Raw genomic sequence first — 16,922 nt, forward strand, 5'->3', positions numbered from 1 at the left:
CCGATAGAGCTCCGGAAACTACAACTCCCAGCAGCCATCGCGCTGTCAGGTGATCTCTCTTTCCTATTCCAGCTGATCTCAGGGTGAGTGTCACTGTGTTATAGGGGAGGAGGGACGGGGGTCACTCACAGCTCTCAGGAGTGTGAGCAGACACTCGCTGGAGTGAGAACTCAGCTCTGTACTTCCTGCATGTCAGGCTGTGATACAGCCCAGTATGATATGTGGGGGAGGGGTGACAGCCCCCCCCCCCAGAACTTCTGTACAGACCTGTATTATATGTGAGGGAGGGGTGACAGCCCCCCCCCAGAACTTCTGTACAGACCTGTATTATATGTGAGGGAGGGGTGACAGCCCCCCCCCCCCCCTCCCCCCCCCCCCCCCAAACTGCTATACAGACCTGTATTAGATGTGAGGGAAGGGTGACAGCCCCCCCCAAAAAAACTGCAGTATAGACCTGTATTATATGTGGGGGGAGGAGTGCCTGACCCCCCCCCCCCCTTCAGAACTGCAGTACAGACCTGTATTATATGTGGGGGAGGGGTGCCTGACCCCCCCCCCCCCCCCAAGAACTGCAGTTAGACCTGTATTAGATGTGAAGGAGGGGTGACAGCCCCCCCCCCTCCAGAACTTCTGTACAGACCTGTATTATATGTGAGGGAGGGGTGACAGCCCCCCCCCAGAACTTCTGTACAGACCTGTATTATATGTGAGGGAGGGGGTGACAGCCCCCCCCCCCCTCCCCCCCCCCCCCAAACTGCTATACAGACCTGTATTAGATGTGAGGGAAGGGTGACAGCCCCCCCCCAAAAAAACTGCAGTATAGACCTGTATTATATGTGGGGGGAGGAGTGCCTGACCCCCCCCCCCCCCTTCAGAACTGCAGTACAGACCTGTATTATATGTGGGGGAGGGGTGCCTGACCCCCCCCCCCCCCCCCCAAGAACTGCAGTTAGACCTGTATTATATGTGAGGGAGGGGTGACAGCCCCCCCCCCCCAGAACTTCTGTACAGACCCGTATTATATGTGATCAGCATTATATGTGGGGTTAGCATCTGTCAGTGTCTCTCTGCTTTCTGTGCCTGTGATTTCATGTTACCCCAGCAGAACATACATATCTCAGTGATGTGATACATTGAGCTGAATTACACAGAGAATGGAAGAAGTAATTCCCTCTGGCGGAGGGTTCCAGGCGCTCTAGCTGTCAGCTGCTGCGACAGACGCTCACTCATCTGTACACCGCCAGCTGTCTCCGCTTGTAGAGCTGACAGTGATCCTGTAGTCTGTGGCTAATAACCGCCATCTCTGCTCTCATGTCCGGCCGGGTGCGGGCTGGATACATTACTATATGTAGGGATAGTGCACAGTCTGTACTCTCCAGGCCCCAGGCTGCGCTGTCCGTAAAAACGTTTGGTGGATTCAAATTTGAAGATATAATTTATAGTGTGCCTGAATCCATTGATTATTTTTTGTGTGTGGAGCTGTTATAATACGGGGTGTATGTCATCATACTTTCCATCCCGCCCCTTAGAGGACACATTACAAAATATAGTGACACATTTCTCTCCTGATCTGATGGGTCAGAATGGCTGTGTCCCCATTATCCCAGGACGCCACGATGTGAGCTATAAGGCGTCTCCATCATCGCATCTCAAAACTAATAAACACTTTGGGGGGATTATGGAGCAGCCCTTTAGAGAGTGTTTTTTGACTATATTAAAATATTATCTATAAATACCATTAACTACAAAGCCTGACACCGCTGTCTCTGTGTCCCCACTGTGTACAGGATCCCCGCACCGGTCAGAATGGGATCAGATACAGACTGGACGGTGCTGATTCTCACCTGTCAAAATAAGGACAGCGTCCACGCGTTTCAGAGAGGTGAGACACCTATATAAACTAACCTGCTCCAGAAATCACACCCAGAGTTCATGATCATCTATTATTAAACGCTCTTCTCTGTCTCTGTCTCTTTCTCTCTCTCTCCCCCTCTCTCTCGACCCTCTCTCTCTTTTCCTGCTTCCTCTCTCTCTCTCTCTCTCCCCCCGCTCTCTCTCTCCCCCCTCTCTCTCTCTCCCCCCCCTCTCTTTTCCTCTCCCTCTCTCTTCCTCTCTCTCTCCCTCTCTTTTTTCCTCTCTCCCCCCCCCCCTCTCTCCCTTACAGTCTCACTAATTAACCTCTATCCTGTGCATCTTATTCCCTCCCAGAACTGGAGATCAGACAGCGTCGTGGGGTTCTCCCCCCAGACACCCTGATACTGACAGTGGAAGACCCTCAGGCCCATGTAGGAAGTGGGGGAGCCACACTGAACGCACTGCTGGTGGCCACAGAACACCTGAGCGCTCGCGCCGGATACACGGTGAGTGCTGGAGGGGAATCCTGTGTCCTGTGTGTGTCTCGTGATTCTGCAGGGAGAGAATATATAAGGTGCAGATAGTACAGAGAGTAACCAATCAGATGTCAGTGACACAATGTATGATTGGCTGGGGTGGGTCACATGTTGCGGGGTGTTTTCTTATGTCTCTGGATCTCGTGTTATAATGTTATCTGGTTATTTCCCTGCAGGTAGTTTCTTCAGATGTCCTGCAGGGGGCGAGACTTCTCATCCTGCATACGGTGAGTGGTAATACTGCTGTGATGCACCTGATGGGGGAACTAGTGGCTGAGGCCATCTGGTCTTTCTCTGGTAGGGCCGAGACTTCCTGTTTGATGACTGTGGTCGCGGTTTCACTGTTCTACCTGTGGAAGATCCCCAGACGCCGGTGGAGTCGGTAACCTGCAACTTGGACAGTCTGCTAAACACGCTGCGGAGCCAGGTGACAGACGTGTAATCTGTGTGGGATGTCCTAGCGTTGTACATGGCGTGCTCTATGTATCCAGTAATGTAGTTCTGCAGTTAAATTGTCAGCTCTGGAGGCTATGTTTGGGTGGTGTTGGTATAATGACAGCGGTACGGTTAGGCTCAGTCTCAATAACCTCATAATCTATTATCTAATTCCGCACAGCTCTGTCCTGGTTCTCCTCCCGGTGTCTGGATCTGCAGCACTGATATGACGCTGACTCTGCGATCAAACCCGAGTAAGTTCACTGGGCTGACCTCCATCCCTCATCACCACAGGCCTCCGTCCCTCACCACCACTGGCCTCCATCCCTCCTTACCACTGGCCTCCATCCCTCCTTACCACTGGCCTCCATCCCTCCTTACCACTGGCCTCCATCCCTCCTTACTACTGGCCTCCATCCCTCCTTACCACTGGCCTCCGTCCCTCACCACCACTGGCCTCCGTCCTTCACCACCACTGGCCTCCATCCCTCCTTACCACTGGCCTCCATCCCTCCTTACCACTGGCCTCCATCCCTCCTTACCACTGGCCTCCGTCCCTCACCACCACTGGCCTCCATCCCTCACCACCACTGGCCTCCGTCCCTCACCACCACTGGCCTCCATCCCTCCTCACCACAGGCCTCCATCCCTCACCACCACTGGCCTCCATCCCTCACCACCACTGGCCTCCATCCCTCCTTACCACTGGCCTCCGTCCCTCACCACCACTGGCCTCCGTCCCTCACCACCATTGGCCTCCGTCCCTCACCACCACTGGCCTCCATCCCTCACCACCACTGGCCTCCATCCCTCCTTACCACAGGCCTCCATCCCTCCTTACCACAGGCCTCCATCCCTCCTTACCACAGACCTCCATCCCTCCTTACCACAGGCCTCCATCCCTTCTTACCACAGGCCTCCATCCCTCCTTACCACAGGCCTCCATCCCTCCTTACCACAGGCCTCCATCCCTCCTTACCACTGGCCTCCATCCCTCATCACCACAGGCCTCCATCCCTCATCACCACTGGCCTCCATCCCTCATCACCACAGGCCTCCATCCCTCCTTACCACTGGCCTCCATCCCTCCTTACCACAGACCTCCCTCCCTCCTTACCACAGGCCTCCATCCCTCATCACCACTGACCTCCATCCCTTATCACCACTGACCTCCATCCCTCATCACCACTGGCCTCCATCCCTCCTTATCACTGGCCTCCATCCCTCCTTACCACAGGCCTCCTTTCCTCATCACCACAGGCCTCCATCCCTCCTCACCACAGGCCTCCATCCCTCACCACCACTGGCCTCCATCCCTCCTTACCACAGACCTCCATCCCTCCTTACCACTGGCCTCCATCCCTCACCACCACTGGCCTCCATCCCTCATCACCACTGGCCTCCATCCCTCATCACCACTGGCCTCCATCCCTCATCACCACTGACCTCCATCCCTCATCACCACTGACCTCCATCCCTCATCACCACTGGCCTCCATCCCTCCTTACCACAGGCCTCCATCCCTCCTTACCACAGGGCTCCATCCCTCCATCCCTCATCACCACTGACCTCCATCCCTCATCACCACAGGCCTCCATCCCTCATCACCACAGGCCTCCATCCCTCATCACCACAGGCCTCCATCCCTCATCACCACAGGCCTCCATCCCTCATCACCACAGGCCTCCATCCCTCATCACCACAGGCCTCCTTCCCTCATCACCACAGGCCTCCTTCCCTCATCACCACAGGCCTCCATCCCTCATCACCACTGACCTCCATCCCTCATCACCACAGGCCTCCATCCCTCCTTACCACAGGCCTCCATCCCTCCTTACCACAGGCCTCCATCCCTCCTTACCACAGGCCTCCATCCCTCCTTACCACAGGCCTCCATCCCTCATCACCACTGACCTCCATCCCTCATTACCACTGACCTCCATCCCTCATTACCACTGACCTCCATCCCTCCTCACCACAGGCCTCCATCCCTCCTCACCACAGGCCTCCATCCCTCCTTACCACTGGCCTCCATCCCTCATCACCACTGGCCTCCATCCCTCATCACCACAGGCCTCCATCCCTCCTTACCACTGGCCTCCATCCCTCCTTACCACAGGCCTCCATCCCTCCTTACCACTGGCCTCCATTCCTCATCACCACAGGCCTCCATCCCTCATCACCACAGGCCTCCATCCCTCCTTACCACGGGCCTCCATCCCTCCTCACCACAGGCCTCCATCCCTCATCACCACGGGCCTCCACCCCTCCTTACCACGGGCCTCCATCCCTCCTAACCACGGGCCTCCATCCCTCCTTACCACAGACCTCCATCCCTCCTTACCACTGGCCTCCATCCCTCATCACCACTGGCCTCCATCCCTCATCACCACAGGCCTCCATCCCTCCTTACCACTGGCCTCCATCCCTCCTTACCACAGACCTCCCTCCCTCCTTACCACAGGCCTCCATCCCTCATCACCACTGACCTCCATCCCTTATCACCACTGACCTCCATCCCTCATCACCACTGGCCTCCATCCCTCCTTATCACTGGCCTCCATCCCTCCTTACCACAGACCTCCCTCCCTCCTTACCACAGGCCTCCTTTCCTCATCACCACAGGCCTCCATCCCTCCTCACCACAGGCCTCCATCCCTCACCACCACTGGCCTCCATCCCTCCTTACCACAGACCTCCATCCCTCCTTACCACTGGCCTCCATCCCTCACCACCACTGGCCTCCATCCCTCATCACCACTGGCCTCCATCCCTCATCACCACTGGCCTCCATCCCTCATCACCACTGGCCTCCATCCCTCATCACCACTGGCCTCCATCCCTCATCACCACTGACCTCCATCCCTCATCACCACAGGCCTCCATCCCTCATCACCACAGGCCTCCATCCCTCATCACCACAGGCCTCCATCCCTCATCACCACAGGCCTCCATCCCTCATCACCACAGGCCTCCATCCCTCATCACCACAGGCCTCCATCCCTCATCACCACAGGCCTCCATCCCTCCTCACCACAGGCCTCCATCCCTCCTCACCACAGGCCTCCATCCCTCCTCACCACACGCCTCCATCCCTCCTTACCACAGGCCTCCATCCCTCCTTACCACAGGCCTCCATCCCTCCTCACCACAGGCCTCCATCCCTCCTCACCGCAGGCCTCCATCCCTCATCACCACTGGCCTCCATCCCTCATCACCACTGACCTCCATCCCTCATCACCACAGGCCTCCATCCCTCATCACCGCAGGCCTCCATCCCTCATCACCGCAGGCCTCCATCCCTCCTCACCGCAGGCCTCCATCCCTCATCACCACAGGCCTCCATCCCTCATCACCACAGGCCTCCATCCCTCATCACCACAGGCCTCCATCCCTCATCACCACAGGCCTCCATCCCTCCTCACCACAGGCCTCTATCCCTCCTCACCACAGGCCTCCATCCCTCCTTACCACAGGCCTCCATCCCTCCTTACCACAGGCCTCCATCCCTCCTTACCACAGGCCTCCATCCCTCCTCACCACAGGCCTCCATCCCTCCTCACCACAGGCCTCCCTCCCTCCTCAGTGACCACTTCCTCTGTCTTCTGATCCCACATTGTCCTTCATCGCTTGATGTATTTTATTGAAAGCATCGTATGACACATGTCTATCGCGCAGGAATGACCTGGACGGAGTTTCGCGGCGCCCGTGTCATCGCTCTGCCAGGAACCCCAGAATATGCCAGGAACCACGGCGTTTATCTGACAGATGAGTCGGTAGGTGAAGAGCGCTCAGTATGTTAGTTATAAACGGTGAAGCCAGATATCCGAGCGCTCTCATCTCTGTTACAGGGGGTTGTGAGAGACATCATATACCGCGGCTCCATGGAGAGAATCCAGGACTGTCTTCTGGAGGATCAACACGTTCCGCTGGTACCTGTCTCTGTTGTCTCCTACTGTCTCTTCCCTCCCGGTTGTCTCTTCTCTTTGTGTCTCTCTGTTTCTGTGTCTCACTCTCTTTCTCTCTCAGGTATCAGGAATCGTCTTCCTTTCCTCAGAAACAGCAGAGCGATTCCTCAGCACTCTCACCTCCCCCCCGCTGGATGGCTGTACTTACCAGGGTCTGGACTCTGGGGCAGAGCCGCTGGAGGTAGGTGGGCAGCCCTGACTCTCACTGGTAGTCACAGACAGTCTCACGCTTACAGACAGTCTCTCACGCTTGGGACGGACTCTCGGGGACGGTTTCTGCCTCACGCGCGCTCATATTTCCCAGGTGTCTCTGTTCCTAGACGTTTTGATGAGTATGTGTCGGGATGTCGGTAAAGAGAAGTTCCTCATCGGTGACTCCGACCTCAGTGATAGGACAAGAAGTGCCCGGTCTGTACTCTGGAAAGAGCTCCATGACCTCCCTCTGACCATGGGTAAGGAGAAACCTCCGCCTTGTCTGAAGAGCTTACAGCCACCTGTAACACAGTGACGTAATGATAATGTGATATTCCTAACGACTGTACCCATCAACCTTTCACTGCTACCAAACTGAGCGCTAAAGAGCCCCCTCCCCAGTCATTAATAACATGTAACATCCTGATACCCCTAATGTGCCCTCATGTATGTAACCCATACCATCCCAAATACCATAGAGCACCCCCACTTCTGTACCATTCTATACCCTGTAGAGCGCCCTCATATCTGTACCATTCTATACCCCGTAGAGCGCCCCCACTTCTGTACCATTCTGTACCCCATAGAGCGCCCCCACTTCTGTACCATTCTATACCCCGTAGAGAACCCCAACTTCTGTACCATTCTATACCCCGTAGAGCGCCCCCACTTCTGTACCATTCTATACCCCGTAGAGCGCCCCCACTTCTGTACCATTCTATACCCCATAGAGCGCCCCCACTTCTGTACCATTCTGTACCCCGTAGAGCGCCCCCACTTCTGTACCATTCTATACCCCGTAGAGCACCCCCACTTCTGTACCATTCTATACCCGGTAGAGCGCCCCCACTTCTGTACCATTCTATACCCCGTAGAGGGCCCCCACTTCTGTACCATTCTATACCCCGAGGAGGGCTTCCTCTTCTGTACCATTCTATACCCCGTAGAGCGCCCCCCACTTCTGTACCATTCTATACCCCTTAGAGTGCCCCCCCACTTCTGTACCATTGTATACCCTGTAGAGCGCCCCCACTTCTGTACCATTCCATACCCTGTAGAGCGCCCCCACTTCTGTACCATTCTATACCCCTTAGAGTGCCCCCCCACTTCTGTACCATTGTATACCCTGTAGAGCGCCCCCACTTCTGTACCATTCCATACCCTGTAGAGCGCCCCCACTTCTGTACCATTCTATACCCCTTAGAGTGCCCCCCCACTTCTGTACCATTGTATACCCTGTAGAGCGCCCCCACTTCTGTACCATTGTATACCCCGTAGAGCGCCCCCACTTCTGTACCATTCTATACCCTGTATAGTGCCACCACTTCTGTACCATTCTATACCCCGTAGTGCGTCCCCCCCACTTCTGTACCATTCTATACCCCGTAGAGCGCCCCCACTTCTGTACCATTCTGTACTCCGTAGAGCGCCCCCACTTCTGTACCATTCTGTACTCCGTAGAGCGCCCCCACTTCTGTACCATTCTGTACTCCGTAGAGAGCCCCCCCACTTCTGTACCATTCTGTACCCCGTAGAGCACCCCCACTTCTGTACCATCCCAAATGCCATAGAGCACCCCCACTTCTGTACCATCCGAATGCCATAGAGCACCCCCACTTCTGTACCATTCTATACCCCATAGAGCGCCCCCACTTCTGTACCATTCTATACCCCGTAGAGGGCCCCCATTTCTGTACCATTCTATACCCTGTAGAGAACCCCCACTTCTGTACCATTCTATACCCTGTAGAGAACCCCCACTTCTGTACCATTCTATACCCTGTAGAGAACCCCCACTTCTGTACCATTCTATACCCTGTAGAGAACCCCCACTTCTGTACCATTCTATACCCCATAGAGCGCCCCCACTTCTGTACCATTCTATACCCCGTAGAGCACCCCCACTTCTGTACCATTCTATACCCGGTAGAGCGCCCCCACTTCTGTACCATTCTATACCCCGTAGAGGGCCCCCACTTCTGTACCATTCTATACCCCGAGGAGGGCTTCCTCTTCTGTACCATTCTATACCCCGTAGAGCGCCCCCCACTTCTGTACCATTCTATACCCCTTAGAGTGCCCCCCCACTTCTGTACCATTGTATACCCTGTAGAGCGCCCCCACTTCTGTACCATTCCATACCCTGTAGAGCGCCCCCACTTCTGTACCATTCTATACCCCTTAGAGTGCCCCCCCACTTCTGTACCATTGTATACCCTGTAGAGCGCCCCCACTTCTGTACCATTCCATACCCTGTAGAGCGCCCCCACTTCTGTACCATTCTATACCCCTTAGAGTGCCCCCCACTTCTGTACCATTGTATACCCTGTAGAGCGCCCCCACTTCTGTACCATTGTATACCCCGTAGAGCGCCCCCACTTCTGTACCATTCCATACCCCGTAGAGCGCCCCCACTTCTGTAGCATTCTATACCCCGTAGAGCACCCCCACTTCCGTACCATTCTATACCCTGTATAGTGCCACCACTTCTGTACCATTCTATACCCCGTAGAGCGTCCCCCCCACTTCTGTACCATTCTATACCCCGTAGAGCGCCCCCACTTCTGTACCATTCTGTACCCGGTAGAGCGCCCCCACTTCTGTACCATTCTGTACCCCGTAGAGCGCCCCCACTTCTGTACCATTCTGTACCCCGTAGAGCGCCCCCACTTCTGTACCATTCTGTACTCCGTAGAGCGCCCCCACTTCTGTACCATTCTGTACTCCGTAGAGCGCCCCCACTTCTGTACCATTCTGTACTCCGTAGAGAGCCCCCCCACTTCTGTACCATTCTGTACCCCGTAGAGCACCCCCACTTCTGTACCATCCCAAATGCCATAGAGCACCCCCACTTCTGTACCATCCGAATGCCATAGAGCACCCCCACTTCTGTACCATTCTATACCCCATAGAGCGCCCCCACTTCTGTACCATTCTATACCCCGTAGAGGGCCCCCATTTCTGTACCATTCTATACCCTGTAGAGAACCCCCACTTCTGTACCATTCTATACCCTGTAGAGAACCCCCACTTCTGTACCATTCTATACCCTGTAGAGAACCCCCACTTCTGTACCATTCTATACCCTGTAGAGAACCCCCACTTCTGTACCATTCTATACCCCATAGAGCGCCCCCACTTCTGTACCATTCTATACCCCGTAGAGAACCCCCACTTCTGTACCATTCTATACCCCGTAGAGCGCCCCCACTTCTGTACCATTCTATACCCCGTAGAGCGCCCCCACTTCTATACCATTCTATACCCCGTAGAGCGCCCCCACTTCTGTACCATTCTATACCCCGTAGAGCGCCCCCACTTCTGTACCATTCTATACCCCATAGAGCGCCCCCACTTCTGTACCATTCTGTACTCCGTAGAGCGCCCCCACTTCTGTACCATTCTGTACCCCGTAGAGCGCCCCCACTTCTGTACCATTCTGTACCCCGTAGAGCGCCCCCATTTCTGTACCATTCTGTACCCCGTAGAGAGCCCCATTATCTATTCAGTACATGATTTTAAGGCCCTCTTACAATACTGTCTTCTACCTTAGAGCAGCTCTTACCCCCCCCCCTGTACAATCCTAGTGCCGTAGGTCATTGGTTTAGTAATCTTGATCCCCAAACATCTGCAGGGAAAGTTTTGCAGCAAAATATTTTTCCAGGGACTACAAACCCAACATGCCCCTGACCTGCACCTCTGCAACTGATCTGTTTAATGTATAGATTGTAATTGTACACGCAGCGTATGCTCCGGATGGGCGCTATGAGTATCTGTCCCTCTGTGCTCGAGATCACATCGAAAATCTGGTCAGAGCAGGAGACATCGGCAGCAGGATGGCCCACTCCTACGTCACGGTATGTGCATCACCCCGAGGATCTGCATAGTACGGTGTCCTGACATCTATATGGCACCTTATACTGATCTGTTTCTCTGCCTCCACTTAGAACCCAGCGTTGGTAGCAGACGGGAGCTGTGTAGTCAATAGCTGTCTGAGCGGAGAGGTGTCTGTCTCCCGGGGTAGCGTCATCCAGAACTGTCACTTACAGGTAACTGCACTCTGTCACTCACTGCCCCCCTATAATACACCCTCACTCCCCTACAGCACTCAGAAAGGATGAGTCACCATATCTTAGTCTGTCTCTACTCTGTGTCACCCGTAGGGTCCTCTCAGTGTGGGCAGCGGGTGTCCTAATCGCCGGCTTGGACCAAGTGGGAGCAGCAGAGCTTCGAGGACGTCATCTGAGTGATGTTATTCTGCAGGCGCATCCCATCCGAGTACAGAACCTGTCTCTTACTGTGTACAGCGTTCTGGGGACTGATGACGAGCTTCAGGTACTCGCTGATCCCCCTGCGCCCGCTGCCTGCTCCCCTCACCTGCACCCGCTCTCCCCTCACCTGCACCCGCTCTCCCCTCACCTGCACCCGCTCTCCCCTCACCTGCACCAGCTCTCCCCTCACCTGCACCCACTCTCCCCTCACCTGCACTCGCTCTCCCCTCACCTGCACCCGCTCTCCCCTCACCTGCGCCCCCGCTGCCCGCTCTCCCCTCCCCCTGTTGTAATACCTGTGCTGTGTTCTTCAGTGTCCAGCAGAGGGCGGATCTCCCACTTTCCTCAATCTCCCCTGGGATGAATTCTTCCGTAAAACGGGAATCTGGTGAGTTGTAAATCACGGTTCACGTTGACATCTGTCGCTGATCTGCTGACGTACAGCGGTCTCACAGCTTGTTCCGTTGTCTTTTCATTGCAGTGAGAGCGACCTCTGGGGGTATGAGGCTCGAGGTACAGAGCGCACTGTATTAACTGCCCCCTTGTTCCCCATTCTTCACCCCTGTGAGTCTCTGGGGGTGGGGGATGTTCTGTGGTTCCTCAGTTCAGGGGATTGCAGCGCAGAGAGTGAGCGGCAACGGCAGAGATGGCGCAGCTCTTGGCGCATGTCTTGGCAACAGATACGGCAGCATCGTGACCAGGAGAGGGCGCTGCAGGCCCGCAGAGAGGTCTTCTTTACCCAGGCCCAGAAGAAGGTGCAGGACGTTCTCCTGGGCAGGGAGGAGAGGAGTTTAATGCCCATCATCCGAGCGGCTGTGCAGGAGGGGGAACACCAGAGACTGCTGGACACGCTGGACAATGGTGAGGACGCTGTATAGAGCGGGCATCGTGCCAGGGGTAAGTGATGGGCACAACTCTAATCAGATCCCCTATTACTGCACAGTGGCTTGGAAGAGTGGCGATGCCGGGGTGGCTGCCCGGGCACTGGCCTGTGTGGCTGACCTCCTGGGCTGCATGGCGGCCGGTGAGGGGGGGCTGAGAAGTGGACCAGCGGCTAACAGAGCCTGGAGTCCTGGTTACCAGCTGCTGGAGAAGGGCGACATCTCGCAGGGTGTGAAACTGATGGCCGAAGAGCGAAAGAGGTGGTTAAGCAGGTAATACGGCAACAGTCCCTGTCTCATTGTAGGGACAATGTACTCAGATTGTGGCTTCATGTGGTGGTGGAATAATGTACAATGAATGGTGACCAGATGTGGATGCGATGCTCTGCAGGGTTGTAGATGGATGGGTTTATACAGCTGTGTGAGTTGCGATGCTCTGCAGGAGGGTGGATGGGATTATACAGCTGTGCGATGCTCTGCAGGGGGATGGATGGGATTATACAGCTGTGCGATGCTCTGCAGGATGACGGATGGGATTATACAGCTGTGAGATGCTCTGCAGGAGGGTGGTTGGGATTATACAGCTGTGTGATGCTCTGCAGGGGATGGATGGGATTATACAGCTGTGCGATGCTCTGCAGGGTGACGGATGGGATTATACACCTGTGAGATGCTCTGCAGGGGATGGATGGGATTATACAGCTGTGCGATGCTCTGCAGGAGTGTGGATGGGATTATACAGCTGTGCGATGCTCTGTAGGGTGACGGATGGGATTATACAGCTGTGTGATGCTCTGCAGGATGATGGATGGGATTATACAGCTGTGTGAGGTGCGATGCTCTGCAGGGAATGGATGGGATTATACTGTTGTGTGATGCTCTGCAGGGTGACGGATGGGATTATACAGCTGTGTGATGCTCTGCAGGGGGATGGATGGGATTATACATCTGTGAGATGCTCTGCAGGGTGACGGGTGGGATTATACTGTTGTGTGATGCTCTGCAGGGTGACGGATGGGATTATACAGCTGTGTGATGCTCTGCAGGGGGATGGATGGGATTATACATCTGTGAGATGCTCTGCAGGGTGACGGGTGGGATTATACTGTTGTGTGATGCTCTGCAGGGTGACGGATGGGATTATACAGCTGTGTGATGCTCTGCAGGGGGATGGATGGGATTATACATCTGTGAGATGCTCTGCAGGGTGACAGATGGGATTATACAGCTGTGTGAGGTGCGATGCTCTGCAGGGTGATGAATGGGATTATACAGCTGTGTGATGCTCTGCAGGGTGATGAATGGGATTATACAGCTGTGTGATGCTCTGCAGGGTGATGAATGGGATTATACAGCTGTGTGATGCTCTGCAGGGTGATGAATGGGATTATACAGCTGTGTGATGCTCTGCAGGGTGATGAATGGGATTATACAGCTGTGTGATGCTCTGCAGGGGATGGATGGGATTATACAGCTGTGCGATGCTCTGCAGGAGTGTGGATGGGATTATACAGCTGTGCGATGCTCTGTAGGGTGACGGATGGGATTATACAGCTGTGTGATGCTCTGCAGGATGATGGATGGGATTATACAGCTGTGTGAGGTGCGATGCTCTGCAGGGAATGGATGGGATTATAATGTTGTGTGATGCTCTGCAGGGTGACGGATGGGATTATACAGCTGTGTGATGCTCTGCAGGGGGATGGATGGGATTATACATCTGTGAGATGCTCTGCAGGGTGACGGGTGGGATTATACTGTTGTGTGATGCTCTGCAGGGTGACGGATGGGATTATACAGCTGTGTGATGCTCTGCAGGGGGATGGATGGGATTATACATCTGTGAGATGCTCTGCAGGGTGACGGGTGGGATTATACTGTTGTGTGATGCTCTGCAGGGTGACGGATGGGATTATACAGCTGTGTGATGCTCTGCAGGGGGATGGATGGGATTATACATCTGTGAGATGCTCTGCAGGGTGACAGATGGGATTATACAGCTGTGTGAGGTGCGATGCTCTGCAGGGTGATGAATGGGATTATACAGCTGTGTGATGCTCTGCAGGGTGATGAATGGGATTATACAGCTGTGTGATGCTCTGCAGGGTGATGAATGGGATTATACAGCTGTGTGATGCTCTGCAGGGTGATGAATGGGATTATACAGCTGTGTGATGCTCTGCAGGGTGATGAATGGGATTATACAGCTGTGTGATGCTCTGCAGGGTGATGAATGGGATTATACAGCTGTGTAATGCTCTGCAGGGTGACGGATGGGGTTATACAGCTATGTGAGGTGCGATGCTCTGCGGTGGGAGGTGGATGTCATTGTGTTCTGCATGGGGGATCTAAATTTCTTGTACAATGTTTTCATCCCTCCAGACCGGCTCTGTTACTCCGCGCAGCGCGGCATTATGAAGGGGCGGAGCAAATCTTAATCCGCCGAGCAGTGATGTCATCATTCCAGTTTGTGTCTATTGGTCAGAAGACGTTGTTACCCCGGGGTCAGTGGGTGATGGCAGAGTGTCCAGCGCGTATTGACATGTCAGGTGGGTAACTGGTCCTTGTCGGGGTCACTCAGCTGCTGCCGAGTGGGAGCAAAATCCAGCGACCAGAGGCAGGTATTCCCCTGGGTGGACCACAAGGGGGACAAATACTGTTTTATTTTTGTATGTAGGGAAAATGCTGCCACTTGTGAATGTATAGCGTGTATAACGTGTATAGCGTGTATAACATGTATAGCGTGTATAACATGTACAGCGAGTATAACATGTACAGCGTGTATAACGTGTTTAGCGCGTATAACATGTATAGCGTGTATAACATGTACAGCGTGTATAACGTGTTTAGCGCGTATAACATGTATAGCGTGTATAACATGTACAGCGTGTATAACGTGTATAGCGTGTATAACATGTATAGCATGTACAGCGTGTATAACATGTACAGCGTGTATAACATGTATAACATGTACAGCGAGTATAACATGTACAGCGTGTATAACGTGTTTAGCGCGTATAACATGTACAGCGTGTATAACGTGTTTAGAGCGTAGCACACAAACACCGACGAGCTTTGTGTAGTCCCATGTTCCACGCCCCTCGCCCCGTTTGTAAAATTGCTGCTTCTGGTTGGATTTCCTCCTATAACTCAGAATATATATAATATGTGCAGAGACCCCCCCAGGCCGTACGCTGCCCACACATCACCTGACCTGGTACTAGGCTCCTCCCTCTTATTTACATAGATTATCACATGTTGCACTCTTCTCTCCCTTGTTAGGGGGCTGGAGTGACACCCCTCCGATCACGTATGAGCATGGCGGTGCCGTGGTTAACGTGGCTGTGCTGGTTGACGGTCAGAGGCCAATGGGCGCTCGAGCCAGAAGAATTCCGGAGCCTCAGCTGCGCCTGTGCAGTAACAGCGGACCGCGCGGAGCTGAGCTCCACACTGCGCTGACCTGTCATAGTCTCGCTGACCTGCAGGATTACCGCCAGCCCCAGGCTCCAGGTGACCCATAAACCAGTCTGTTACTTATGTGATTCCTCATGTCTGTCACCTGACTCTCTCTTGTCTCCGCCTGTTCAGGGGCGTTACTGAAGGCCGCCTTCATCTGCTCCGGGACCGTGGACCCGACGTCTGAGAAACCCCTGTCCTGGCAGCTGAGTGAGAAGTACGGGGGAGGGATCGAGCTGCGGACGTGGTCTCACCTGCCGCACGGATCTGGATTGGGTGAGAATCACTACCCACAATACACTGCTTATTAAAGTCTCACTCAGGGTGTATTAGACAAACGTCTGAGCCCCCCCCCATAACTATCTTTATATAGTAACATGTGGGAGAATTGTGTGTCCTCCTCTAATGTTTGAATATGTCTCCGACACCCGTTTAGTTACCGGCTGATTACAGTATAAAATGTTTAGTGCAAAATGAAATTCAGTGTTCACCCCTCAGACACTGCTCAGTGTGTACAGGAAGGGCGAGTCAAGTACAGAAATTAGGGAGAGGGAATTATTGGGGCGAGCAAAGGGCCGGATCACCACATTGTTTTACCATAACGTGTTTCCAGGCGTAGTCACAGCGGGGTGGCGTCCTGCTCTCTCTATGGGGTGTGGTTTACACAGGGCGTCACTGTACAGTGATGAGGAGTCTGAGCAATGGGTCATTTGTCACAATAATTAAGTAGAATGTCTGAAACTGCTACAAAATGTCAATGGAATTCACTGGGTCCTGGGGTCCTAGAGGTGTGTGTCCCCTGATTGAGCCGACAGGTGCGTCTCTCCTGCAGGTACCAGTAGCATCCTGGCGGGGGCGGTATTGGCGGTGCTGTACGAGGTATCGGGGAGATCAGCAGATGCAGACTCTCTGATCCACGCCGTGCTGCACTTGGAGCAGATCCTTACTACCGGTGAGTGACCCGTCTGCCTGCAGACATTACAGGGGGATGGAGGGGCCCTCGTGACGTCTTTCTCCTGGCAGGAGGTGGTTGGCAGGACCAGGTCGGGGGGCTGATTCCAGGAGTGAAGATCGGACGCTCTGCTCCCGAGTTGCCCCTGCAAGTGGCAGTTGAGCACATTGAGCTGCCCCAGGGGTTTCTGGAGGTGTTAAACCGACATCTCCTCCTCGTATATACTGGAAAGACTCGCCTGGCCCGTAACCTGCTGCAGGTAATCTACACCTATACACTGTAATATATAGACATATACACTATAATATATACACTGTAATATAATACACACACACAGGACGTTGCTGCAGTGAGACGCTGATCATTTAATTAGTACA

At 54.2% G+C, this 16,922-nt stretch overlaps 1 protein-coding gene across 1 annotated transcript in view; it reads left to right on the forward strand.

The window, feature by feature from the left end:
• FCSK (fucose kinase) overlaps window positions 1–16,922 on the forward strand; it is an 18,406-nt gene continuing 1,484 nt past the window's right edge. The window contains 22 exon segments of the mRNA XM_075189407.1: window positions 1–83; window positions 1,788–1,882; window positions 2,209–2,360; window positions 2,567–2,617; window positions 2,692–2,817; window positions 3,007–3,079; window positions 6,504–6,601; window positions 6,677–6,757; window positions 6,855–6,974; window positions 7,098–7,245; window positions 10,730–10,842; window positions 10,933–11,034; window positions 11,149–11,175; window positions 11,177–11,320; window positions 11,571–11,644; window positions 11,738–12,117; window positions 12,200–12,410; window positions 14,520–14,686; window positions 15,420–15,647; window positions 15,726–15,869; window positions 16,426–16,545; window positions 16,617–16,804. Of these exon segments, the coding sequence (XP_075045508.1) occupies window positions 1,807–1,882; window positions 2,209–2,360; window positions 2,567–2,617; window positions 2,692–2,817; window positions 3,007–3,079; window positions 6,504–6,601; window positions 6,677–6,757; window positions 6,855–6,974; window positions 7,098–7,245; window positions 10,730–10,842; window positions 10,933–11,034; window positions 11,149–11,175; window positions 11,177–11,320; window positions 11,571–11,644; window positions 11,738–12,117; window positions 12,200–12,410; window positions 14,520–14,686; window positions 15,420–15,647; window positions 15,726–15,869; window positions 16,426–16,545; window positions 16,617–16,804 (2,823 nt within the window). The 5' untranslated portion in view covers window positions 1–83; window positions 1,788–1,806.

This window comes from Mixophyes fleayi, chromosome 10 (genome assembly GCF_038048845.1).
Source record: "Mixophyes fleayi isolate aMixFle1 chromosome 10, aMixFle1.hap1, whole genome shotgun sequence".
Taxonomy (NCBI): domain Eukaryota; kingdom Metazoa; phylum Chordata; class Amphibia; order Anura; family Limnodynastidae; genus Mixophyes; species Mixophyes fleayi.